The 27,132-nt window shown below is 41.7% G+C and overlaps 1 protein-coding gene across 2 annotated transcripts; it reads left to right on the plus strand.

Moving 5' to 3' along the window:
• The first annotated feature begins 678 nt into the window (after positions 1–678).
• Positions 679–26,956, plus strand: LOC125264300 (macrophage mannose receptor 1-like). Of its 2 annotated transcripts, none has more exons than XM_048183539.1 (5): positions 679–1,082; positions 1,268–1,306; positions 1,399–1,743; positions 25,611–25,970; positions 26,135–26,956. In XM_048183539.1, the coding sequence occupies exons 2-5, from the start codon at positions 1,270–1,272 to the stop codon at positions 26,500–26,502; spliced, it is 1,110 nt and encodes a 369-aa protein (XP_048039496.1). In that variant the 5' UTR covers positions 679–1,082; positions 1,268–1,269; the 3' UTR covers positions 26,503–26,956. The 2 variants fall into 2 exon arrangements, with proteins under 2 accessions (XP_048039496.1, XP_048039495.1); XM_048183538.1 differs by lacking the exons at positions 679–1,082; positions 1,268–1,306; positions 1,399–1,743 and adding exons at positions 19,345–19,500; positions 19,672–19,710; positions 19,803–20,159.
• The last annotated feature ends 176 nt before the right edge of the window (positions 26,957–27,132 follow it).

The following is a 27,132-nucleotide window of genomic DNA, read 5'->3' on the forward strand; positions in this document are numbered from 1 at the left end:
ATATTAAAGTTTGGCAATAGATGAAATGGATCAACTAATACATACTGAGTTGTTTGAGGCGGAGTTGCTAGTTCTGTGCGTACCCTGAGATAAAATCCTGCAGGCGCCCCTGCATAAGCCAATGGCTTTTATAGACGATACCAATCAATGACGCAAAAGAATGCCAACCCTAGCAATTAAATTCGGGAAGTCATGCCCATCTTACCTGTAATGCCACACTAGCAACATGCTAAAACATGCTAGTAACATTTTTCACTTTCTCTGAATAAAACCTTTAAATTTCAAGCTGCTCAAAGTTATTTTAGACTTTCTGGTCAGGTTTTCTCAAGAAAACTTCAAAGTTTGTCTTAAAATTTTCTGTCTTGTTATTATTGTAATGTTATGTGCTTTGAGACATGAGGGAGAATAACACCGTCTCTTGTGACGCTTTGCCAAGAGCAGCTGTGTGTGTGTGTGTGTGTGTGTGTGTGTGTGTGTGTGTGTTTTGGAGGAGGCGTGTCTTTGGAGACGCTCTGGGTGGGATGTTTTAAAAAGCTAGCTTACTACTGCTAAAATGTCATTTTGCACCTTTAATAGTTTTGTTCCTATAGTGTGTGGAGTGCTGCGATGTGACCAAGACAGCACAAACACTAACAGATTCTAGTCACAAACAACCAGACTGTGATCATGGAAATCTCTTTGTTTTATGTTGCAATTCTTCTTTATTTTGATATAATAACCTTTAGTCATTGTTTGATACATTGATGGGCCTTTGGATCTATTCATGCTACTCTGCACAAGTTAGGATATAACTGCATCAGCATCTCCCACAGTGGACAAGAAACAAGAGACAAAACTGGAAACAATGAACCTTTATTTTACCTCTACAAAAAGTCAAAAGGCTGACACAGACGTCAATATGCAAATAAAAAGAGAGGTGGAAAAATATACAAATAAGGAGGAAGATAAATATGAAAATTAGTTTAGAAGAGTACACAAATGATGTGATGATGAATGAGGGATGAGAGCAGATATAATAATCTCATTGTTTGAAGCTGCAGACAGAAACATCAGACTCAGGACAGAAACACACGACCTCTAAAGTAAGAACAACTCACATGTTCATTCTTCAAACACAACTAGACTTTGAGATGTTAATATTGTCTGAATGATGATGTACAGTGAATTCATGCTGCTGTTCAGATACTAACTGAAACTGTCATATTTTACTCCAAAAAGAATCTGTGAATGTTTGATATCTGAATTTTTCAATGTGTTTCTTCCTCAGAAATGGAGCAAACTCTATATTTCATTCTTCTTCTCATTAGTGAGTGTGTTTGTTGTTTTATTGATGGTTTATAGTTTCATCAGGTTTGACTCTGTTATGAAAAGCATTAAATCAAACCCTCTCTTTCACAGCTCTCTGCTCCGTATCTGAATGTGTTCAGCGTCAGTATCACTTTATAAACATGAACAAGACCTGGACTGAAGCTCAGAGATACTGCAGAGAGAAATACACAGATCTGGCCACCGTTGACAACATGAACGACATGAACGAGCTGAAGAAGAGTGTGACTGATGGACGTGTCTGGATTGGGCTGCAGAGGAAATGGCAGTGGTCTTCAGGTGATCCTGCGCTCTATCTGAACTGGGGACCTGGACAACCTGATGGCAGAGATGAGTGCGGTTTTATGAGAGATGGACAATGGCATGATTGGCCATGTAGTAACAGCCTGACTTTCATCTGCAGTTCATCTAACAACAGTAAGTTCAGCTCCCTACAATGACAACAAACATTCATTTATAAAACGATACACTGTACATTTTAATGCAATACTAAATTCTGTCATTAGTCATAAATATAGGGGAGATTGTGGATATTTGTCCACTTTCAAGGACCTGATGGTTGCACCCCCCCCCCCCCCCCCTCCCAAAAAATAAATAAATTATGTATGATAATAATAATATAATAAATAAATAATAAATAAATAATATAATAAAATAATATAATGATATATACTTAAATAATTGTGTAAGTAGTAAAACAATACAAACAAAAACAACAACAACAACAAAAAAAGTTTAGAAACATTTTGAGTCCCGCCTGTAGGTTTGCTGTGATAGTCGGTGTTATACACGGTTTTCAGCCGCACACCAATTACGTGACTTGCCCACTGCGGCACCGCCCCCACCGTCATTTTAATAATAAAAATCATTTAGTTAGGGAACAGACACTACAATTAAAACCTGAAAGTGTCTGCTTAATTCAGCGTGAGAGTCGCAGCACAGATGCATGGACAGTCTGCATACACTATAGTAAGGCTTTCCTCTGTATACACACATCCTTACAAGTACAAAAAATGCTCTTGAGAAATGTTATGTTTAACCCTCCCCCCCTCCAACTGTTGAATTGAAATACACCCATACATAGACATGTCCATTACAACTTTAAAAAACAAAACAAAAAACAATCAGACTAAGACAAACACTAACAATAATATTGCAACAATATTTTTGTATATTAGTGTAAAATCCAACATTTTGAATTGACTTTTTACTGTCATATTTCTATGGACTAGTTAATGAACATATTCAGCTGCAGTGTAACATCTTCATCTTTTTAATGTTTCTCTCATTCAGATCTTTGTGTCTGAATCGAGTATTCTAGAGAAACATGTAACAAAACATAACGGTGTTCAGTAGGTTTCTGGTTCTGACTTAATTGGGATCATCACGGGGCTTCAGTAAGAATACACAAAAGTCTAATAGTCCAGTCACTGTTGTTTCATTAGGAGGTTCAAGTCATCTGACACTCATGCGGTGCATTAACAGGTGTATGTATATCTGTGATAGTGTGTGTGGGGTTTTCAGCATTACACACACTCATCTATGGCTTGAATACACTCGAGCCGTCCACAGTGTTAAAGTGGAACATGACAGGTTACATCAAACTCTGGGGGCGGGACTAAGTTACAGCTGTCAATAATTCCCACCAATAAAAATCACCTTACTGAGCCTTTTCAACATAATGGAGAAATATAAAGTTGCAATAAAATTACCAAGGAAATTCACAAATGATACGTAATGTTATATCAGCAAAATCATCATGAATATATTGTGAATATTTAATATATCATCAGCTGTAGAAACAGTCTTTGAATGACACGTGTTTCTGTTGTTTCCACTGCTGCTCTTATTCACATCAAACCATAAAGCAGCATAAGAATAATGAACAAACTGATTCATGAATCTGTTTCCATTTGTTTTTCTTAAAGTGAACACAGGACTCGTCTTTGTCAATCAGACGAAGAATTGGAGAGACGCTCAGAGTTACTGCAGACAGAATCACATTGATCTGGTCAGTGTGAGGAACCAGAATGAGAGTCAACAGCTTCAGAAGTTCATCAATGAGAGTCACATATCTGGTGATGTCTGGATCGGTCTGTTCAGAGACTCATGGCAGTGGTCAGATCAGAGTAACTCCTCATTCAGATACTGGGCTCCTGGTGAACCTAATAATGCTGGAGGAAATGAAAACTGTGCAGCGATCGAACCGAACACTCAGGGAAAATGGATAGACATCTCATGCAACTACCAGTTTCCTTTTGTGTGTCATGAAGGTGAGCAGATCCTCACAAACACACACAATCCATCCATCACCTCCAGATATCTTAAAGTTCACACTACATGTCTGACATGACAAATTCCTCCACAGTGTTTGTTCTGCATGTTGTTTTTGATCAGTCTCTCTCTAGTTTCTGCTTGTGGTTTGTTTTGTGTCCAGATAAACTGATTCTGATCAAAGAGAAGCTGACGTGGTCTGAAGCTCTGAGATACTGCAGACAGAATCATGTGGATCTGGTCTCGGTTCATTCAGAAGAGATGCAGCGTGACGTGATGAATGTGGTTAAACAGGCGTCTACTGAGGCGGTGTGGTTGGGTTTACGTCACTCCTGCACTGTGGGCCTCTGGTTCTGGGTGAGCGGACAGAAGCTACTTCTTCGAATGGAAGATCAGGCGTTTCTGTTGGTTTGAGTGCTTGTCTAGGTAACCGGTTCTGAAAGTCTGCACACTTGCTGCAGTTCTTCACCATTTGCTCTATTTCAGAACTCATGCCTGGCCAGTATAGGACCTCGCAAGCTCTCTGCTTGCTCTTCACTATTCCTAAGTGAGACTGATGTATAAGCTTCAGCATATGTTCTCGCATGGAAGGGGGTACGACTATATGCAGACCTTTATAGACAACACCATCAGCAACGACAAGTTGGCTTTGTGAGTCCCAAAATGGCTGAACTGCATTAGGTACATCACGCCTGTGGTCTGGCCAACCCTGTCGAATTGTTTGTTGCAGACAGCTGAGCTCCTTCTTTGTGTAGTCCTGGAGCTCTGAATATTTCTGCTCACTCACTGAAACAAAGTTGAGCACGGAGACACACTCAAAGCCTTCCATCTCTGGCTTGTTTTCAGGTAACTGGGCTCTAGACAGTGTGTCTGTCACGGTAAACACGAAGACAAAAGGTAGATCCAAGTGCAGCAGAGATTTATTAAAGGGTAATCCAAAAACGTAATCCACAGAGCAGGCAAGGGTCAAAGTCCATGAAGTCAGTCCAAACAAACAGGTACAAAATAACACAAAGAAAACCCAAAACAGACAACCGGGGAATCAGAAGACGCATGACATTAAACAACGAACCACAACCAAAGACAGAAACAGCTCAATATAAATAGACAGACACTAATGACATGATACAATACAGCTGGGTGTAATGACATTGGATAATGAGTCCGGTGAGTGTGTATGGGAATTGTAGTCCATGTAACAGGTGGAAATGAGAGTCCGGGATGGAGTGCCCTCTAGTGGCTGATAGGGCACTCTCACTGGTTATCATGACAGTGTCAGGCAGTTCCATATCCTTTCCTCGTCTGTACTTAACAGTCAGATCATACCACTGCAGGCGGAGGCTGCTAAGGATACAATTCTAAGGATACAACTTCTTAAACAGTGTGTGGTGATCCACAATTAAATGTTTTAAATATACACATAAACCTTGAGATAACATGGGCGAGAATATAATGTTTATTATTTGAAGTAGTAAAAAAAGCAGGCCCCAGTGTTGGTCAGTAGAAGTTACTAAATCTCCAAAGATAAGAGGAACATTCCGAAGTAAGCACCAGGACTGAACTGCATTCAGTCCCAGATCATTAGATCCTTCACCTAAATTAACTGCTACAGGCCTCTCCATGAAACCATAATCAAAACTTTCTATTCTTGAATTTATTTCTGCTGATGTAACATGTTTTCCTTCAAATACAGAAATAATAATTTCAATTCGTACTGGCCCACCCCTTCTAACACATCATGCATCATGTTGTGTGAAAATACTCCAATGAATTTAATATGCATGACCTATTCACACCAAAAATGTATGGTAGGGATGGATTACAAGCCATTTCTTGACAGTGAGCAGTGAGTATATCTTTGGTGCGCAAATCTACTTTGGAAGAATCTTCAGAGAATTCTGTCTGAAAACCCTCCTTTTCCGCTAAACAGAACCTGCAACAGTACCTTGCACTGAAAGACTCCACCAGACCAAACAAACTATGCAAACCCAAATTATCCCCAGTAACCTGTACTACAGTGCCACGAACATAACCATTGTATAATGGAATCTCAATACCATCACTCTCTAGCACTTTAATGTCTTGAACAATGGGAGCAAAAATTTCACAAAAACCATACCGTTTAACATATTGAGTATTGAATAAGGTGCACAGGTGTATGTTAGCCAAGAAAGGGAAAAAATTCCATTTTGGAGAGAAGCTTCTTAAAGTAAAATATACTCCACCCAATTTATGAATACCTCGCTTAGGACCCAGAGGGTTGGCGACCTCAAAGTCATCATAGAACATCTGGATCTGTATTATCTGCTTCTCAGTTGAGAACAGGGGGTGACTTTTAAAAAAAGATCCATCACAAATATCTCTCAGTCTAGAGTCGCTGGTAGCTGAGCTTTGCAACATTTCTACAACATACTGACTTTTAAATATTGACTGCAATGTAGATAAAATTGGAATATACATGAATTTACATAATTAATATTTGTAAAATAATAACAATGTTTATTTACAGCCCAGCTATATGCTTAATGCTTACCCATGTGTTTCTGTCATCTCAGCAAATATGTTAAAGGTCCCGTTTTTCGTGGTTTTTTGAAGCTTTGATTGTGTTTATAGTGTGCAATATAACATGTGTTCATGTTTCGCGTGTAAAAAAACACAGTATTTTTCACATAATTTACTTATCTGTATACCGCTGTTTCCACTGTCATAAAAACGGGCTGATGACTTCCTTGTTCTATGAAGTCCCTCCTTCAGAAATACGTAACGAGTTCTGATTGTGCCAGCGGTTCCTGTGTTGTGATTCGAAAGCAGCTTAGCGAACCTTGCCTGGAAAGGTCACGCCTCTTACCATAACGTGGAGATGCACGCGCTCAGTGTTATTGTAAACATGTCTTTAATTTTACCCTATCAATTTGAGCCGGAATCAGACCCGGTGATTGGACTGCGGGATGAAAATAACAGCGTTTCGACGACATGGCGACAAACACACTCTACAGACGCAACTCTTGTGTATTCCTGTGGGCGGAGGTTAGTCAAAAAACTGTTTTAGTGACGTCATTAAAGAAGGAAGTAGAGGGATGTAGTCTAAACTGGCCGTTCGATGTAGGCGACTTCTGTTAAATAAAATATCTTGCTTGGCATTGAACTTTGAGCTTTAAAATTTTACAGATTTTATTTATACTCTAACAACAACATTACACACTAACTAAAGTTTGAAACATGGGATCACGAAGAACGGGACCTTTAATCATCTGTCTTCTGGTGGCATCTGTCAGGGATTTGGTTTTTCCATACTCTTGCATAATTTGTTTACCACCAGGCTTTGATGTTAAGATTTTTTCAATCAACTATAGGTGGAATAAAATGTGCTTTCCGTTATTGTAAAACCATATATAATAATGATGGAAAAAAATTATCTGAAGAACACTTCCCATGGTGAAACAACATTCAGATTGGACTTAAAGGTGCCCTAGAACTTTTTTTTTAAAAGATGTAATTTAAGTCTAAGGTGTCCCCTGAATGTGTCTGTGAAGTTTCAGCTCAAAATACCCCATAGATTTTTTTTAATTCATTTTTTTAACTGCCTATTTTGGGGCATAATTAGAAATGAGCCGATTCAGGGTGTGTGGCCCTTTAAATCTGGTGCTCCACGCCCCAAGAGCTTGTGCTTGCCTTAAACAACAAAAAAAGTTCAAACAGCTAATAGAACTCTCAAAATGGATCTTTACAAAGTGTTTGTCATGCAGCATGTCTAATCGCGTAAGTACAGTGTTTATTTTGATGTTTACATTGATTCTGAATGAGTTTGAGGCTGTGCTCCGTGGCTAACGGCTAATGCTACACTGTTGGAGAGATATAAAAAGAATGAAGTTGTGTTTATGAATTATACAGAGTGCAAGTGTTTAAAAATGAAAATAGCGACGGCTCTTGTCTCCGTGAATACAGTAAGAAACGATGGTAACTTTAACCACATTTAACAGTACATTAGCAACATGCTAACGAAACATTTAGAAAGACAATTTACAAATATCACTAAAAATATCATGTTATCATGAATCATGTCAGTTATTATCACTCCATCTGCCATTTTTTGCTATTGTCCTTGCTTGCTTACCTAGTCTGTTGATTCAGCTCTGCACAGATCCAGACGTTCTGCCCTTGTCTAATGCCTTTCATAATGTTGGGAACATGAGCTGGCATATGCAAATATTGGGGGCGTACATATTAATGATCCCGACTGTTGCGTAACAGTCGGTGTTATGTTGAGATTCGCCTGTACTTCGGAGGTCTTTTAAACAAATGAGATTTATATAAGAAGGAGGAAACAATGGAGTTTGAGACTCACTGTATGCCATTTCCATGTACTGAACTCTTGTTATTTAACTATGCTGAGGTAAATTAAATTTTTGAATCTAGGACACCTTTAAAGGATTAGTCCACTTTTAAATACACTTTTCCTGATAAATTTACTCACCCCCATGTCATCCAAGATGTTCATGTCTTTCTTTCGTCAGTCGAAAAGAAATGAAGGTTTTTGATGAAAACATTCCAGGATTATTCTCCATATAGTGGATTTCAATGGCTACCAACAGGTTGAAGGTCCAAATTGCAGTTTCAGTGCAGCTTCAAAGAGCTTTAAATGATACCAGACGAGTAATAAGGGTCTTATCTAGCAAAACGATAGGTCATTTTCGAAAAAAATACAACCTTTTGTGCTTTATAAACAAAATATCGCCTTGAACGTCCTTTCCGTTTCCGCATTCTTCATAACGCTTACGCTGAATGTTCTACGCCTTCCCTGTTCTACTTACGAAAGGAACGCGGCGCCAGTTTGGTTTTTTCCTGTAAGTGGAATAGGGAAGGAGTAGGACATACAGCGTAAGCGTTATGAATTTGTGAATTGTCTGAATGAATACCAAGTCCTCCATTGCCCAGCATGATTCTCAGAGTTCCAGGTGACTCCTTCACTATTTCTCCAAAAACCCCCTGTAATAAGTTCAAGTTCGTAGGGAAGGAAGAGGACAGGGTCGACTTTGACTGCTGACTGAGTTTTTATTTCAATAACAAGATGTCCAAACAAAAGTCTGTGCAACGCACAATAAACAATCCACATCCACAGAAGGGCTTCACTCCAGTAGTGCTCTCCAGCTCAGTCCCAGTGTCTCTCAGTCAGCAGTCCCTCTCTCTCTCTCACACTCCTGCTTCTCCTGGTGTTTTATCCTGTCTCTGTGCCAATTACTGGAATTAGAAACAGGTGTTCGTGATTTACAATTAACCCACTCACTCACCATGCGTCTCCCGACTCTCTTTCCTGCTGCAGACTTCACTGAACCACGCCCTCCCTGTCACATACCCCCACCGCCCGACTCAGGCCGGGGAGCCATCCGGGGACAGGACAGCACCCAGCCCCCTGTCCGACGCGTCAGTCTGCAACAAAAAAGGGAGAGAAAAATCAGGAGAGTGAAGCAATGGTCCGCCACATAGAGCAGCCTTCACCTGGGTAAAGGCCTGCTGGCACAGCTCCGTCCACTGGACCGTATCTGGTGCCTCCTTTTTAGTTAGATCAGTCAACGGGCTGGTGAGGTCCGAATAATTAGGTACAAACCTTCTATAATATCCCGCCAGCCCGAGGAACTGTCTAACCTCCTTTTTGGTCTTAGGGCGCAGACAGGTCACAATCGCTGCTGTCTTATCAATTTGGGGACGCACCTGTCCATGTCCCAAGTGGAAGCCCAGATACCTTACTTCCACGCGCCCAATCGCACACTTCTTCGGGTTGGCCGTGAGCCCGGCCCCCCCTCAGCGATCTCAGGACGGCCCTCAAATGCTGCATATGCCGCTGCCAGTCATTACTGAAGATAATAATATCATCCAGATAAGCAGCAGCATATGCACCATGGGGCCGCAAAATTTTATCCATGAGACGCTGAAAGGTGGCCGGTGCCCCGAACAGCCCGAACGGAAGAGTAACAAATTGGTGTAATCCAAACGGCGTCGTGAAAGCTGTCTTTTCTTTGGATAATGGTGACAAGGGGATCTGCCAATATCCCTTTGTTAAGTCCAATGTCGAATAAAAGTGAGCCGTACCGAGCCGGTCAAGCAATTCGTCCACCCGTGGCATTGGATACGCGTCGAATTTCGACACAGCGTTCACCTTGCGGTAATCCACACAGAACCGAACTGAGACGTCCGTTTTGGGAACCAAAACTATCGGGCTCGCCCAGTTACTGCTGGATTCTTCTATTACCCCCATTTCAAGCATCGCTCCTAATTCTTCCTGAACTACTTTTTTCTTGTGTTCAGGTAAGCGATATGGCCGGCTGCAAACCACCACGCCCAGCTCTGTCTCGATATGGTGCTGAATGAGATTTGTACGACCAGGTAGGGGAGAAAACACGTCAGCAAACTCTGCCTGTAATTTGGTTAAATCAATGAGCTGGGAGGGCGAGAGATGATCTCCCCCTGGGGCCAGTGTGAGAGATTCTTTTTTCAAATTAGTCCCTCTGTTATACAGCCGGCTCTGTTTGTCCTGGGCCTGTAACAAAGTGTGGAGTTTTGTTCTCAGGTCCAGCACATACTGAATTTCGTTTTTTGATTGAGACGGTCCGTCCTCCCAAGCCTCTCTTATGACGTCTAACACCCCTCTAGGCTGACGACCATAGAGAAGCTCGAAGGGGGAAAACCCCGTGGAGGCTTGCGAGACCTCTCGCACAGCGAACAACAGAGGTTCCAACCATTTATCCCAATTTTTGGCGTCTTCCTGTACGAATTTACGAATCATTGTTTTAAGCGTGCGATTAAAACGTTCGACCAGCCCGTCCGTTTGTGGGTGAAAGACGCTGGTACGAATCGATTTAATGCCCAATAATTCATAAAGTTCGCGTAACGTCCGTGACATAAACGCCGTGCCCTGATCAGTGAGGATTTCCTTGGGAATCCCCACTCGGGAGATTAAAGAAAACCGTGCATCAGCAACACTCTTAGCGGAAATGTTGCGGAGAGCCACTGCTTCGGGATATCGTGTTGCATAATCCACAATGACTAATGCAAAACGATGTCCTCGTGCTGATCGCTCTAATGGCCCGATGAGGTCCATGCCAATTCTTTCGAAGGGGACCTGCATTAATGGGAGGGGGCGCAAAGGCGCTTTTGGGGTGGCCGGTGGGTTTACCAACTGACATTCACGACAAGCCGTGCACCACCTGCGCACATTCTCGTGAATGCCCGGCCAAAAAAATCGGGTCATGAGGCGATTTAGTGTCGTCACCTGTCCTAAATGACCAGCCATTGGATTAGAATGAGCCGCTTGAAAAAGCATTTCCCTGCGGCTCCTAGGAACTAACAACTGGGTTGTATCTTCTTTTGTCTGAGCGTCTTGGGTCACTCGATACAACCTATTTTTTATAATTGCAAAATATGGATAAGTAAGCGGTTGTCCAGGATGGAGAGGCTGACTGTCGATGGTAGTGACCTGTTCAAACGCACGTTTCAGCGTCTCATCATGAGACTGCTCCAGGGGAAAATCATCGCGCTCCGAGTGAATAAGTCTCTCAATTTCGCTCTGTTCCCCTGAGGCAGTACCCAGTGGTCCCGGTTCAGTCTCTCCCGCCTGCACACTCGCGTTCCTCTCCGGTGCATTTTTTCCCCAAGAGGCATCCGTACATAAAGCCCCCAATAATTCAGTAAACGCTGGCCAATTGGTTCCCAAAATTAACGGATGCCGGAGGTGCGGGTTAACTGCCACCTCAACACTATGCTTTTGACCCCTGAACTGAATAATAACTGGCACCATAGGATATTCCACCACATCCCCGTGCACACACCGCACCCTAACCATGCGGTTTGTATCCAATGCCCCGGACGAAATCAGGCTTTGATGAACGGAGGTTTGGTTACAACCTGAGTCCACCAAAGCCTGATAGGTACCCCCCTTGATACTCACAGGTATTTGGTACTGGCCAGCTTGACCAGGGGCAGTCTGCGGGTCGTCCGGGACCCGGATCATTGTCCCCACCTCAATGACAGGAGACCTGTCTACGAAATGCTCCGGGTCCCCGCAACGCCAACAGACCGGCCCAGACCTACCCGCCGCTCTCGTGGCAGAGAGTGGGTTAAATTGTTGGCGTGGAGAGAGGGGAGAAACAGGAGCGGGGTCCAGCCCGACAGTAGACAGTCCCGCCCCCCTGGGCAGGGCTCTAGATCCAGAAGCTGATCCAAGTTCAGTTCCGCCCCGCCCCCGGGGTGGAACACGAGGCGGGCCGGGCGGACGAGACCTGGGGAGAGGGACAGGTCTAGAGAGAGAGAGGGGAACAGAAGGAGAGAGAGAGATTGATGGTAAAAGTTCGCCGACCCCTGGGCATGCCACCATATGGTCCTCTGCCAGATGGATGGCCGAATCCAGCGACGTGGGCCGGTGGCACTGGACCCACTCGGCCGTTTTCTTCGGAAGCCGAGTGGTAAACTGTTCCAGTACCACCCGATTGATGACTTGCTCCATGTCGCTTCCGTCGGCCAGCAGCCATTTGCGGCAGGAGTCCCAGAGCTGTTGGGCCATCAGGAATGGCCGGCCGGACTCCCCCAGCCCCAATGAGTGGAAGCACTGGCGATGTTGTTCCGGGGTCCGGCCGACGCGCTGTAGGATGGCCCGCTTGAGATCGTCGAAGACCAGGAGGTTCTGTACAGGGAGCTTCTCCTGATAACGGGGATCAGGCGCACCGGCCACTCCCCCCGGGGCCACCCAGAAGCCTCCGCCGATTTTTCAAATAAGTCCATGAAGGCCTCTGGGTTATCTTGTGGCCCCATTTTATTCAGTGGCAGGTGGGTGGGCGCAGCGAGTGTGCTGGTGGTCTTATCACAAACCTCCTGGTCAATCCAGCTCCGGAACCTCTCGCGGTCTTCCTGCTGGACCTGTATGATGGCCTCAAAGCGGCACTCCTGATCCGTACGCAGGTCCAGCAGGGCTTGATGATGTTCCTGTTGCATGACCGCGAGGGATGAGATGATCTCCGCAAATGGCTGGGCAGAGGTCGAGTGCATGGCGGCGGCTCCCTTCTTCCTTCCCGGGTTTCGGCACCAGTGTAATAAGTTCAAGTTCGTAGGGAAGGAAGAGGACAGGGTCGACTTTGACTGCTGACTGAGTTTTTATTTCAATAACAAGATGTCCAAACAAAAGTCTGTGCATCGCACAATAAACAATCCACATCCACAGAAGGGCTTCACTCCAGTAGTGCTCTCCAGCTCAGTCCCAGTGTCTCTCAGTCAGCAGTCCCTCTCTCTCTCTCACACTCCTGCTTCTCCTGGTGTTTTATCCTGTCTCCGTGCCAATTACTGGAATTAGAAACAGGTGTTCGTGATTTACAATTAACCCACTCACTCACCACGCGTCTCCCGACTCTCTTTCCTGCTGCAGACTTCACTGAACCACACCCTCCCTGCCACACCCCCATGTCAACTTCTGTGTCTGACTGGTAATACACCTTAATGAAAAAAGAAAGAAAACTTGGATTTTAAAAATTTCAGGCCCATTTCAAAATTGCCTTTTATGAATAAGATTTTGGAGAAAGTCGTCCATAATCAACTTGAATTTTTTAACTGAAAATAACAATGGATATTTTTAATCTGGATTTAGGACCAAACATGGTACAGAATCAGAATCAGGTTGCTAATGATATTTTAAGTATTGACTCTGGGAAAGGTGTTTCCTTAATGATGTTAGATTTGAGTGCAGCCTTTGGTACTTTAGATCATGTAATTTTAGTAGAACACCTCAGACATTATGTAGGGATCAATGGTGTAGCCCTTAAGTGGCTTTCTTCTTATCTTAAAATCGAAAACTTTGTTTCTGCATCTGCAGCTATCTCTTGGGGGGTTCAGCGGGGATCAGTTTTTGGTCCGACTCTTTTCTCTTTATAAATGTTGCCTCTGGGGTCAATTTTTAGGCAATACAATATTATAATTATGTGAAGAATTTAGGAGTAATTTTCAATTCTGAAATCCGCTTTGATCGTCAAGTAAACAGTGTTGTGAAAACATCTTACTTTCAGTTAATTGTCTAAACTGAAACCTATCCTTATATTAAAACCACAGATGATAACCTTGCGCTGGCCATGTTTTACACTTACTTATACTGACACTACTGTGTGTGTGCAGCATTATGCAAATATAAAGGTTTACAGTAACGGATGCGACTGTTATTACGGTAAACTGACATATAGAAACCAATCCGATGGGAATATCTTCCAAAAGGACCAGATGATTAATGTCACTGAACTTACTAACTTTTAAAAGTGAAGGAATAAAACTTAACTGGTTTTTCAGTAATAAAATACAATTTATTGATCCTCTGCTGTGAAATAATTGTAGCTTAGCAAGAAGTCAACACGTTTACACAGTTTTAGCTGATTTACATGTACACATTCATTCATTTAGCAGGCACATTTATTTAAAGGTCCCGTTTTTCGTGTTTTTTTGAAGCTTTGATTGTGTTTATAGTGTGCAATATAACATGTGTTCATGTTTCGCGTGTAAAAAAACACAGTATTTTTCACACAATTTACTTATCTGTATACCGCTGTTTCCACTGTCATAAAAACGGGCTGATGACTTCCATGTTCTATGAAATCCCTCCTTCAGAAATACGTAACGAGTTCTGATTGTGCCAGCGGTTCCTGTGTTGTGATTCGACAGCTCTGAGCTCACCGTGCCCGGAAAGGTCACGCCTCTTACCATAACGTGGAGATGCACGCGCTCAGTGTTATTGTAAACATGTCTTTAATTTTACCCTATCAATTTGAGCCGGAATCAGACCCGGTGATTGGACTGCGGGATGAAAATAACAGCGTTTCGACGACATGGCGACAAACACACTCTACAAACGCAACTCTTGTGTATTCCTGTGGGCGGAGGTTAGTCAAAAAACTGTTTTAGTGACGTCATTAAAGAAGGAAGTAGAGGGATGTAGTCCAAACTGGCCGTTCGATGTAGGCGACTTCTGTTAAATAAAATATCTCGCTTGGCATTGAACTTTGAGCTTTAAAATTTTACAGATTTTATTTATACTCTAACAACAACATTACACACTAACTAAAGTTTGAAACATGGGATCACGAAGAACGGGACCTTTAAAATTACACATGAGGAATATCACAAGTAATGTATCATAAAACAACAATATTCATAGGTTTACTAAAAAGGAGACTAGTAAACAAGATATAATAGCAATATAAAAGCTGAGGTTAAGAGCAGAAATGAAGACAAATAGAAATGTAAATAAACAGGATTAATAGTGCTTTGGTTGGTCTGATCATCATTTATCTGTGTATCACTATATTGCAGATGTACAGATCCCTAGATTATACTCGAGTACTGTGGCTAATGCTAAAATGAAACTTAAAAAAATTAACATAAATGCACATGAACCCAGTGTTGCAATATTCATAACTGACATAACTAAAGTCAGTGTTAAACTGAAAACTTATGAATGTAAATGTCTTCTTTAGAAATACCAATGAACTATAATTCATTTGTGAAGTCAAGGTGATGTTTTATCTGCTTGGATATGGTAGCTTCAGTGGGATTCAGCAGCAGACAAAGCTCAGTTTTGGGGAAATTCTTGAAGACTGTTTCCTATGTGGTGACAGTCCTTGGGCTCCATGTGTTGGATGGCAACGATTTGCCAATCCTAACTGGGGTACAACCACCAGAAAAACTTCACTGAAAAATGAATTTACCATCTTGGGAATCATTTTCCACCACAACACTTAAGTCAGTGGTGTCCCAAACTTTTTCTGAATTCAATTTATTTCCTTTTCTTTCTTTCTTTTTCTTTGAAACATTGTAATTAATAGTGCTTCAGGATGTGAAGTCTCTGAAGGCTGGCCCACGCTAAAAGATTTTTAAAGTCTTACCAGATTTTCAAGATGTGTGAGACCTTTTAATATTACATGTTTTAATAGACAAGGGAACAACTGTTTTGATATATTTGTAGACAGAAAACGAATTATTGTTATATAGCTCAACACGTTTAGTCTTATTGTTTAAATAAATTTTATTGATTTTTTGCGAGTAGCCTACCATGCTTTACCATGCCTCAGAGAAAAACACTATTTTGTGAAGTAGCTAACATAGCATAATGTTGGAAATTGTGCGGGATGGCGCCGCGCATGGCAGCCTCAGTGCTTAGCTCTTCAGTGTTTGTACTGTTTTTGTTAGTTTTTCCTGTTTTCTGTTTTTCAAACACCATCAGTTTTACCAGGGATGAACTGCTGAACATTCGGCAGTACACACCACAAAATCTCTTACCGGATTTCGATTATTCAGACGTTTTGTTGAATGTTGTAGTCGGCGGAGCGGCAGCGCTGTTTAGACGCTTCAGGACGCGCAGACGGGGAAAGCGCGCCGGCGCCCTCGTGAAGCTCAGACAGCGCGGATTAAGAACGCCGCTGCCTAGCATCCATCTGGCGAATCTCCGCTCTCTACCCAACAAAACGGACGAACTCCTGCTCTTCCGGACAAATAAGGATTTCTCGAACTCGGCTGCTCTGTGCTTCACGGAAACCTGGCCGAACGACGCCATTCCGGACAGCATGTTAAGTCTGCCGGGCTTTCGGCTGTTTAGATCAGATCGCGACGCAGAATCAACGGGAAAATCGCGCGGCGGCGGGACGTACTTTTACATCATGTAACGGTGTTAAAGAAGATGTGCTGTCCCGATCTTGAAACACTCTTCATTAACTGCAAACCGTTCTATTCGCTGCGGGAGTTTTGCTCGTTCATTCTGGTGAGCTTCTACATTCCTCCGCAAGCGCACGTGAGCTCGGCTTTACAGATACTCGCTGAAATGATCACAGAGAGCGAGCAACAACACCCGGACTCTGTTTTAATCATTCTCGGGGACTTTAATAAAGTGATTCTCTCACGTAAACTGCCCAAATACAGACAGCATGTTACTTGTCCCACCAGAGACAGTAATACACTGGATCACTGTTACACAGCAATAAAGGATGCATATCACTCTGTTCCACGGGCAGCTTTGGGGCTCTCTGATCACTGTCTAGTTCATCTCATACCGACCTACAGGCAGAAACTGAAATCAGCTAAACCTGTAGCAAGGACTGTAAAGAGATGGACCACCGAAACAGAGCGGGCTTTACAAGCCTGTTTCGAATGGACTGATTGGAGTGTTTTTGAAGCTGCTGCCAGCGATCTGGACGAGCTCACAGAGACTGTTACTTCATATATCAGTTTCTGTGAGGATCTGTGCATTCCTACAAAGACTCATTTAACTTATAACAATGACAAACCCTGGTTCACTGCAAAACTCAGCCAGCTCCGTCAGGCCAAAGAAGATGCTCGCAGAAAAGGGGACAGAGTCTTGTACAAACAGGCCAAATACACACTGGAAAAGGAGATCAGAGTGGCAAAGAGGAATTATTCTGATAAACTTCGGAATCAGTTCTCTTCTAATGACACAGCTTCAGTGTGGAAAGGTCTGAAAGTTATCACCAACTACAAGACACCATCCCCAGCTCTGTGGAGAATCAACGACTGGCAGACGATCTGAGTTTTATTGAGGTTTGAAAAAACACCATTCACACCTCCAGCAACCCCCCTCTCCCCCACTCCTCCACTTCAGTTCAGTGAAGATGACGTGCTCAGGTTACGGAAGCCGAGAGATTTTTCAACAGTGTCACCAAAGGAGTGTGTTTTTGGTTGTGAGGGAAAGATGACCTTTCACAGCTTCCCAAAGAATCCAGCGTTAAGGGAACAGTGGATGAAGTGATGGATTTGTGCATGTATGTTTGTTTATTCCCGGGATTTCAGTGATGAATACTTTGTAAACCATAGCTGTCAACCCTCCCGTTTTTTCCGGGTTTCTCACGTATTTTAGCTCTTTTCCCGCTGTCTTCCCGTTTTAGTATTTTCCCGTAAAATATCCCGTATTTTTACGCTCTGATTGTGTTAACTCAGAACACGCAACTATCTGTGTCTGAGAAGTGGCTTGCACTTGACCACGGGCGATGCACGTAGGCTATGCATGCGCCAAACGCGTCTTTCCGCGCTCATGGAGTTTCTTTGAAAGGCTCGCGGGAAATGAAGTATATAAATTGTAATGGACATCGGGAGAAATGGGAACACGGGGGCACCGCGATGCGACCGCAAAGGGCACTTTCACTTTCACGATCAAAGTGCACGCCACTGATAAGCATTGTAAATGCAGTATTACAGTATACACATAGCAATTAAATGCGCAGTTCTCCTCTCGTGCGTCCTCCTCACTGGACGAGGCAATATCACTTTCGTTTCGCTTTCAGATATATCTTTTATAGATGCCATCAATGCTTTTACCTTTCTAGATGTATTTACCGAAATCAAAACAGTCCATAAACTATAAATCCTCACGAAAACTTCAGTCAAGCCAGCTCACGCGTCAACCTGAGAGATCAGTCTCCAAATTTCTCGGTTTCTGAATGGGCGGTCTGGCTTGATTGACAAACGCTAACGTTCGAGCATGATTTATATACCATCATCGACCTGTCCTAAAACGTTAGCACACTTTGATCGATGGTTTGGAGATCGCATGTTTCTCCGTTCGAGAGCGCATTTCCGTTGATTGTTTACGAACGAAAGCTCACAGAAACGTGAAAATGAAAAGGGTCTCATTTGAAAGAAAATATCCTAAGCTAAAAGATGATATAGAGTGACTGATTGAAGCAGCCCTTATCAAAAGTGCGGGGGTCGATTTCTGTCTTTTCAAAACTATGGGGGTCCTGACCCCCTGTCCCCCGTGCCAACGTAATAATAATGGTGTAAAAAAAAATCCCTTATTTTGTATTATATGGATTCCGGGAAATCTCCCTTATTTTCAGTGTTCAATGTTGACAGCTATGTTGTAAACAAGTCCCAGTTCGGCACTGGATTTGCAGATCGCAGGCGGTGAGTAAAACTGCATCAGATGTCTGTGTTTTGTTGGCAATCGGCGCACAAGTGCATAAAATGTAAACAACACAAGCGTTTTTGTTACCTTTTTATTTATAATGATGTTGCAGCTTGCAGACGATCTCTACGCGTTCGTGACTCTTTAGCTCCGCCCACAGCACTGACGGCAGACGCCTCCAGGAGCTCGGCTTTTTTCGGAAAGACTCGGTACAGCATATCTATCTTTTATAAATATGATAAAACTAAAGACTTTTCGGAGATATAAAGGATGCAATACTACTCTATAGGTAGTTATAGGTAGCTATCTAGTAGGGAGTTTAACACCGTCTGTGTGTGTTCATGTGTTTTGGAGGAGGCGTGTCTTTGGAGACGCTCTGACGGGAGAGTGGGATGTTCTGATTTGAAAGCTATTTCTAGCCTCTCCGAAAATGTCCTATTGCACCTTAAATAGTTTTGTTCCTATAGTGTGTGGAGTGCTGCGATGTGACCAAGACAGCACACACACTAACAGATTCTAGTCACAAACAACCAGACTGTGAACACGGAAATCTCGCGGTCAAACATGACTGTTTGTTTTATGTTGCAATTCTTCTTTATTTTGATATAATAACCTTTAGTCATTGTTTGAATCATTGATGGGCCTCTGGATCTATTTATGCTATGATGCACACATTGGGATATAACTGCAACAACAACATCTCCCACAGTGGACAGGAAACAAGAGACAAAACTGGAAACAATGAACCTTTATTTTACCTCTACAAAATGTCAAAAGACTGACACAGATGTCAATATGCAAATAAAAATATACAAATAAGGAGGAAGAAAAATATGAAAATTAGTTGACAGCAGTACACAGATGATGTGATGATGACTGAGGGATGAGAGCAGATATAATAATCTCATTGTTTGAAGCTGCAGACAGAAACATCAGACTCAGGACAGAAACACACGACCTCTAAAGTAAGAACAACTCACATGTTCATTCTTCAAACACAACTAGATTTTGAGATGTTAATATTGTCTGAATGATTATGAATTTTGTTTTTCTGCTATATTTTAAATGACATGATCATGTTTTACTCCAAGATGAATATGGGATTATCTGAGTTTTTCAATGTGTTTCTTCCTCAGAAATGGAGCAAACTCTATATTTCATTCTTCTTCTCATTGGTGAGTGTGTTTGTTGTTTTATTGATGGTTTATAGTTTCATCAGGTTTGACTCTGTTATGAAAAGCATTAAATCAAACCCTCTCTTTCACAGCTCTCTGCTCCGTATCTGAATGTGTTCAGCGTCAGTATTACTTTATAAACGTGATGAAGACCTGGACTGAAGCTCAGAGATACTGCAGAGAGAAATACACAGATCTGGCCACCGCTGACAACATGAATGACATGAACGAGCTGAAGAAGAGTGTGAATGATGGACGTGTCTGGATTGGGCTGCAGAAGACGGGTGTTGATAAATGGCAGTGGTCTTCAGGTGATCCTGCGCTCTATCTGAACTGGGGATCTGGACAACCTGAAGGCAGAGATTATTGTGCTATGATGTGGAACGGACAATGGCATGATTTTCCATGTAGTAACAGCCAGGCTTTCATCTGCAAATCATCTAACAACAGTAAGTTCAGCTCCCTTCAATGACAACAAACATTCATATGGTAACACTTTACAATAAGGTTCATTAGTTAAACATTAGTTAATGTATTATCTAACATAAATTAACCATAAGCAATACATCTGTTACTGTATTTACTAATCTTTGTTAATGTTAGTTAATGAAAATACAGTTGTTCATTGTTTGTCCATGTTAGGTCACAGTGCATTAACTAATGTTAACAAGATTTTAATTATGTATTAGTAAATGTTGAAATTAACATTAACAAAGATGAATAAATGCTGAATAAGTGCAGTTCATTATTAGTTCATGTTAACTAGTGAACCTTCTTGTAAAGTGTTACCCATTCATTTATAAAAAGATACACCGTATACTGTACAAATTCAATACTAAATTCTGCTACTTTTTAATGTAATCATAATGTAGTGATTTTTACTTTGTCCATCCAAGGACGCTAAGTAAAATAGGGATTGGTACTCAAGTCACTGCTGACGTTGTGATTTTTGGATCATACGTCTCTTGAGGTGTGGTTATGAGTACATCAGATGACCACTTCCCCCTTTTTCCCTAGTTCAGGGCACCAGTCAAGGTCTGTTACCTTGGCAGTATGAGAACACTCCCAAAAGGGGCCTTCATTCATTTAGAATTAATGTAAAGTGGTCAGCTGATTTATCTGAAAGATTGGTGAAATTGCTAACTTGTAGAACCTTTTCTGTATTATCAGCACAAGGAAGACACAAGTGTAATAAAATAAATTTTATTAACAAAAAGATAAACAAGAATAACTAACACAACTACTAAATGAATACTATGAATGATAAAGGAATAAAGTGCATAAGCTACATAGAATACAAGTGATTAAGTTGAGTGTGGCTATGGAAGAGTTACGTTATCTTAGGGAAAGATAAACTGTTTCTCTAAAAATAATAAGGTGGAGAACCTTATTATGCACCAAACAAATAAACGAAAGATTATTTGTTATTAACTAACGTCAGTTATTATTACATCTAATGGAAATTAGGAAATTATATACTGATAACATACAACAATGCCAAGGTCTCTGGAAAGAGGTTTGGTTAAGTGATATTTACGTTCCACTTGGTCGAGTCCGATGACGGTGATGTCTTCCCCTGGTTGTGCTGGGTGACAATGCAGTGGGGAGAGGAGCCAGAATCTGTTTCAACAGTCTTGAACACGAAGCTCTGTGGGATGCTGATCTCCTGGAGCACCAAAGGGTCCTAAAATCTGGAACACGCAGATGAGGCCCTGGTGTAGGTGCAGAAGGTCCTTAACAATCTGGAACACGCAGATGAGGCCCTGGTGTAGGTGCAGAAGGTCCTTAACAATCTGGAACACACAGATGAAGGTACCTTGACGTGAAGGTTTGCTCTCCTGAGCTTAACCTTGTTGCAGATGTCGTTACTGTCTCGCCGGACGGAAACTCTGAACGTAGTGTTTGTTGATGTCTCTTTCCTCACAAGCTGGAGGCTTAGAACGTAGTCGTCTCTGTTGCTGCCTCACAAGCTGTAGGCTCAGACCACGGGATCTGTTGTTGTCTCTTCTGGATGGACCAGAGGCTCAGAACGGTATATCTGTTATGTCTTCTCCCTTCGCAGGGCAGACTCAGAACGATGTATCTGTTGTGTCTCAGCTTCGCAAGCCGGGACTCAGAACGGTCTATCTGTTAATGTCTATCCCCTTTGACGGACAGACTCAGAACGGTATATCTGTTATGTCTTTCCCTGTTTGAAGGGCAGACTCAGAACGATATCTGTTAATGTCTATCCCCTTTGACGGACAGACTCAGAACGGTGTATCTGTTGTGTCTATCCTCGTGCAGGACAGACTCAGAACTGTGTATCTGTTAATGTCTATCCCCTTTGACGGACAGACTCAGAACAATATCTGTTATGTCTTTCCCTGTTTGAAGGGCAGACTCAGAACAAGGAGTGTCTGTAGAAAGGGTACCTTTATCCCTTTCCGATGAGGAGGAGATTGCATTTTGGCGCTTCTCCATTCGAGTGCTGTGATTGGCTGCTGGCATCAGAGGGGACACACACAGTGTGGCCCACCCTTCTCTCCCCTGTGGAACTCATTTGCATAAAGCACAAAGTTGGAAGTCTTTACAGTGTCTTTAAAGTTTACCAATGCATTTCTCACTTTCCAAACCACCACCAGAGTACCTTTGGCAATATTCTAAACAAATAGAGACTAAACATGATGGAAAAAGATTTAACTGTCATTCAATTGTACATTAACAGCTGACTTTGCATCAGAGGTTGCACTACAAATGGCTGTCACTGAGAATACTTATTTCTGTGAATAAGTATGAAATGGATGTGTAGTTTGCATCAGTTCTAAGGTTTTCAAACATAGTTTTGAATGGATTCGGATGGATCTTTGTGATCTCTCTTTGATTCACCCATTGCTGCTAAGGTCCCGAGGAATTTTTATGGCAGTTTCTGGCAAACCTTAGGAAGTAGTGTTTAGATGGGTGAAGGGCAGTAACTGCCTGTGGACCAATGAGAAGCCTTCTCCTTCCCAGGCTTGGTACAAGAGGTCTTCTTCTTACCCTCTAAGAGAGGTCTGGATGTTGTCCTTCCATCTTTATCTGATGGCGTTGGACAGTTTGTTTGTGTTAGTCCACCAAGATCCAATCAAAATGTAGCAAACCTTTGTCCACTGTTACGGAGAGAGAGGGGCCCGGCCATAAACTGGGCCCTGGAATTCACTACAATAAATATAGGGGAGACTGTGAGTATTCGTCCACTTTCAACTTCTGTGTAGAAAATAATCCGATATTGAGTGAATGTTGATCTTTTGTTGTTGATAACTGTGGGAATCTGACATTAGAGAGCATAGAGAATTATATTTTTTCTGTAAAATTTATACTGTAAATTATGAATTAAGAAATATAAAACCATTGTTTTGGCCAAAGTAAATTCTAATGAATTAATGAATGGGTAAAATTTCAACATAGAGACATACAACTTGCCACATCTTCATATTGTAAAGTTCCACCCACTAGCCCAACGACGGCGTCTAGTGGTCTGGTCGAAGGTACTTTGCGTGTAAGTCCTCTGGCACGTCTGAAAAAATCATCTTAATTTAATACAATTTTGTGTCTAATTAAAAATCTGACTCCATGAATAGTTTTAATCTGACTCCAATTATAAGTGACTCTTAGTTTCAAAATGTTTCCGATGTAACAGCTGATAGTGATTAGTTGTGTTTAAATTTGGATCTTAGATTTTTCTGATTATCTTATAATTACAAATATTTGGTTCACTGCAGTCCCGGTATCGCTTTAGAAGAGTCATTTCGGCCGAATTAAATGCTCTTCCCGATCACAAACTCGTCAGTTCTGATCTTAAACATTGGATGCAGGGTAAATATCTACCTTTAAGTCGGTCGCGCTCTGCTTACTCGTAACAAAAAGCATAGTTTTGATATATTTACGAAAACTGCAACTTATTTAAGACAGTGATTGTCAGAAATCAGAATGGACTCAATTGACATGCTCTATGCTCCATCCATCAAACCTTCCGTATGAACAATCCTGAACACAGATTTGAGGTAATACCTTCGCTTTGATCTACTAGAAATAATGAATTTAAGATTAATACAGAATAAATCAAGAATAACATTTATTAATTTGCCAGGCAGGATAAAACATCAATAAGAATAATCAAAACAGAATACATCACACAACCGATCAGCATAGAATACAAAATACAATTCAAACCAAAATATTAAAGAGAATTTCAAAGAGTCAGCATACCTGGCAAATAGAGAGATACACACAGCAGTTGTGCGGGAAGCTCTGATTACAGATTTCTTCCTTGAGTGGTTTGCCAAGTCCCTTTAAATACCCAAATCTTAACAAAAGAGCAGTAAACATTTAGCACCCAAATATTCATGCAACTTTTGTCGGACCTTTCTCGTACTCCAAATGGTCACACGCCTGGTTTTTGGGGATCAAACAAATGGTTGATTGGGGCATTTCCCACACCAGGAGAACAGGCTGTTATCTTTATTCTTGCTCTTTGATGTGGGAGTGAAACTATCTTACCAGCCGCACCAGACGCATTTACATTGAGGTCACTTAAAACACCTAAGATCATAAATTTGTGAGGTCTACATGGCCTGAGAGGAAGAAGAAGGTGTGAGGAGTCAGGAACTCAGCATGGGGGGAAGAGAGGAGGCTGAGCTGGGTATTTGTCACATGCTCTTTCTCACAGATCCTCGCTTCAGATTAGAGAGTTTTTATTGTTTTATTACAGGATAGAAATCTTGAATTCAGTCTTGGTGAAATCCATCCTTACAATATTTATGAACAAAACTCTCGTCCTGAGAACAAAGTTCCGCTCTTGTCACATCAGTGTGATTTTATTGTGTTCACTAGTCCAAAATTATGTAGAATCATTTTGGACTAGTTAATGAATCTATTCAGCTGCAGTGTAACATCTTTTGTTTTGATGTTTCTCTCATTCAGCTCTTTGTGTCTGAATCGAGTATTCTAGTGAAACATGTAACAAAACATAACAGTGTTCAGTAGGTTTCTGTTTCTGACTTAATTGGGATCATCACGGGGTCTAGTAGTCCCATCACTATTGTTTCATTAGAAGGTTCAAGTCATCTGAAACTCAATGTATGTGTATCTGCGATCGTGTGTGTGATCTATTCAACATTACACACACTCATCTATGGCTTAAATACACTCGAGCTGTGTTAAAGTGCAACATGACAGGTTACATCAAACTCTGGGGGCGGGACTAAGTGTAATGATGCGGGACTCAGGCAGAGATCCATTTGCAAGCTTTATTACAAAAGTAAGCGTGGTCGTACAGGCAAGGTCTAAGCAGGGGCAAACAGGAACAGCAAGGGCTAGGCAGAATCATGGTCAGGATACAGGCGATGGTCAGGACAGGCAGATATCATTCACAGGTCAGGAAACAATGCAAAGTCCAAAGGCTGGCAGCAGAGGATCATAAATGGTACACAGACAGGTTCGAAGACAGACAGACCATAAACAGGAAAATGCTCGGAATTGAACACAAGGGTGAATCAAGACTTCGCAAAGAGGTGGTGTGTGTGTGAGTCTCTTATAGTCCAGGTAAAGTGCTAAGCTGTATGTGGCAACAGGTGATTGGTGTGGAGTGTGCATGTGACTGGCAGGGAGGATTATGGGAAATGGAGTCCGGAATGAACGGGAACGTGACACTAAGTTACGGCTGTCAATAATTCCCAACCCACCAATAAAAAACACCTTACTGAGCCTTTTCAACATGACTGAGAAATGTAAAGTTACAATAAAATTACCAAGGAAATTCACAAATGATACGTAATGTTTTATCAGCAAAATCATCATGAATATATAGTGAATATTTAATATATCATCATCATTCAATTCACACTGATTCATGAATCTGTTTCCATTTGATGTTCTTAAAGTGAACACAGGACTCGTCTTTGTCAATCAGGGGAAGAATTGGAGAGACGCTCAGAGTTACTGCAGACAGAATCACATTGATCTGGTCAGTGTGAGGAACCAGAATGAGAGTCAACAGCTTCAGCAGTTCATCAATGATAGTCACATATCTGGATCAAAGGTCTGGATCGGTCTGTTCAGAGTCAGAGACTCATGGCAGTGGTCAGATCAGAGTAACTCCTCATTCAGATACTGGAAGACTGGTGAACCTAATAATGTTGGAGGAAATGAAAACTGTACAGCGATTGAACAGAACGCTCAGGGACAATGGATAGACATCTCTTGCAACAACAACAACCAGTTTCCTTATGTGTGTCATGAAGGTGAGCAGATCCTCACAAACACACACAATCCATCCATCACCTCCAGATATCTTAAAGTTCACACTACATGTCTGACATGACAAATTCCTCCACAGTGTTTGTTCTGCATGTTGTTTTTGATCAGTCTCTCTCTAGTTTCTGCTTGTGGTTTGTTTTGTGTCCAGATAAACTGATTCTGATCAAAGAGAATCTGACGTGGTCTGAAGCTCTGAGATACTGCAGACAGAATCATACGGATCTGGTCTCGGTTCATTCAGAAGAGATTCAGAGTGACATGATGAATGTGGTTACACAGGCGTCTACTGAGGCGGTGTGGTTGGGTTTACGTTACTCCCACGTTTTGGGCATCTGGTACTGGGTGAGCGGAGACACCGTGTGCTATCAGAACTGGGCTCCAGAGAACGGCACAGCAGTGGAGAACTGTGATTCTGCAGTGAGATCTGGAGCAGTTCAGTCTGGAGGAGATCAGCGCTGGATCAGCCATCCTGAGACTGACAGACTCAACTTCATCTGCAGCAGAAATGAAGAGTGAAGGATTCGTTTGTGCAGTTCTCTCTTTTTTCTTTTAAAGACCGGTGAAATCAAAATGAGTTTTAATCTTTAAGCTACATTTACTGTGCATTTCATATTTACAGTTGTTCTTTTCTGGACAAACGACTCAAAAATATCTTTAATGCAGACTATTCAATCAAACATAATTGCAATTAAATATAAATTAGAAAATCATGGTTCAATGATGTGGCATAAACCATATTGACTATTTAAAAGGGGAAAAAAGTAAAGCACAAGTCACATCAGTTGATTTCATGGGATCTTGGGATTCTGGTGGTGTGGATACTTTCTTCTGCTCACTCTTGTTTTACACTAGTCATATCTTTAAAAATTGTTTAAAAAGTGATTGTGAGCATCTATATGTGTATCAATGAAATTAAAATATGGTTTATTCTTAAAGAGAAACTGGAATAAATGGAGAGGGACAAAACGTGGAGGAGTGGTTCATTAACTTCTTTGTGCTGTGAGATATATATATATATATATATATATATATATATATATATATATATATATAGGCCTCCTGGTTATAATAAGAATTTTCTTGATGAATTTTTTCTGTAGTCGTTCCATCTGCTGACAGGATTTTGATTATTTTGCCTCAGGCAGA

This window comes from Megalobrama amblycephala, linkage group LG3 (genome assembly GCF_018812025.1).
Source record: "Megalobrama amblycephala isolate DHTTF-2021 linkage group LG3, ASM1881202v1, whole genome shotgun sequence".
Lineage (NCBI taxonomy): Eukaryota > Metazoa > Chordata > Actinopteri > Cypriniformes > Xenocyprididae > Megalobrama > Megalobrama amblycephala.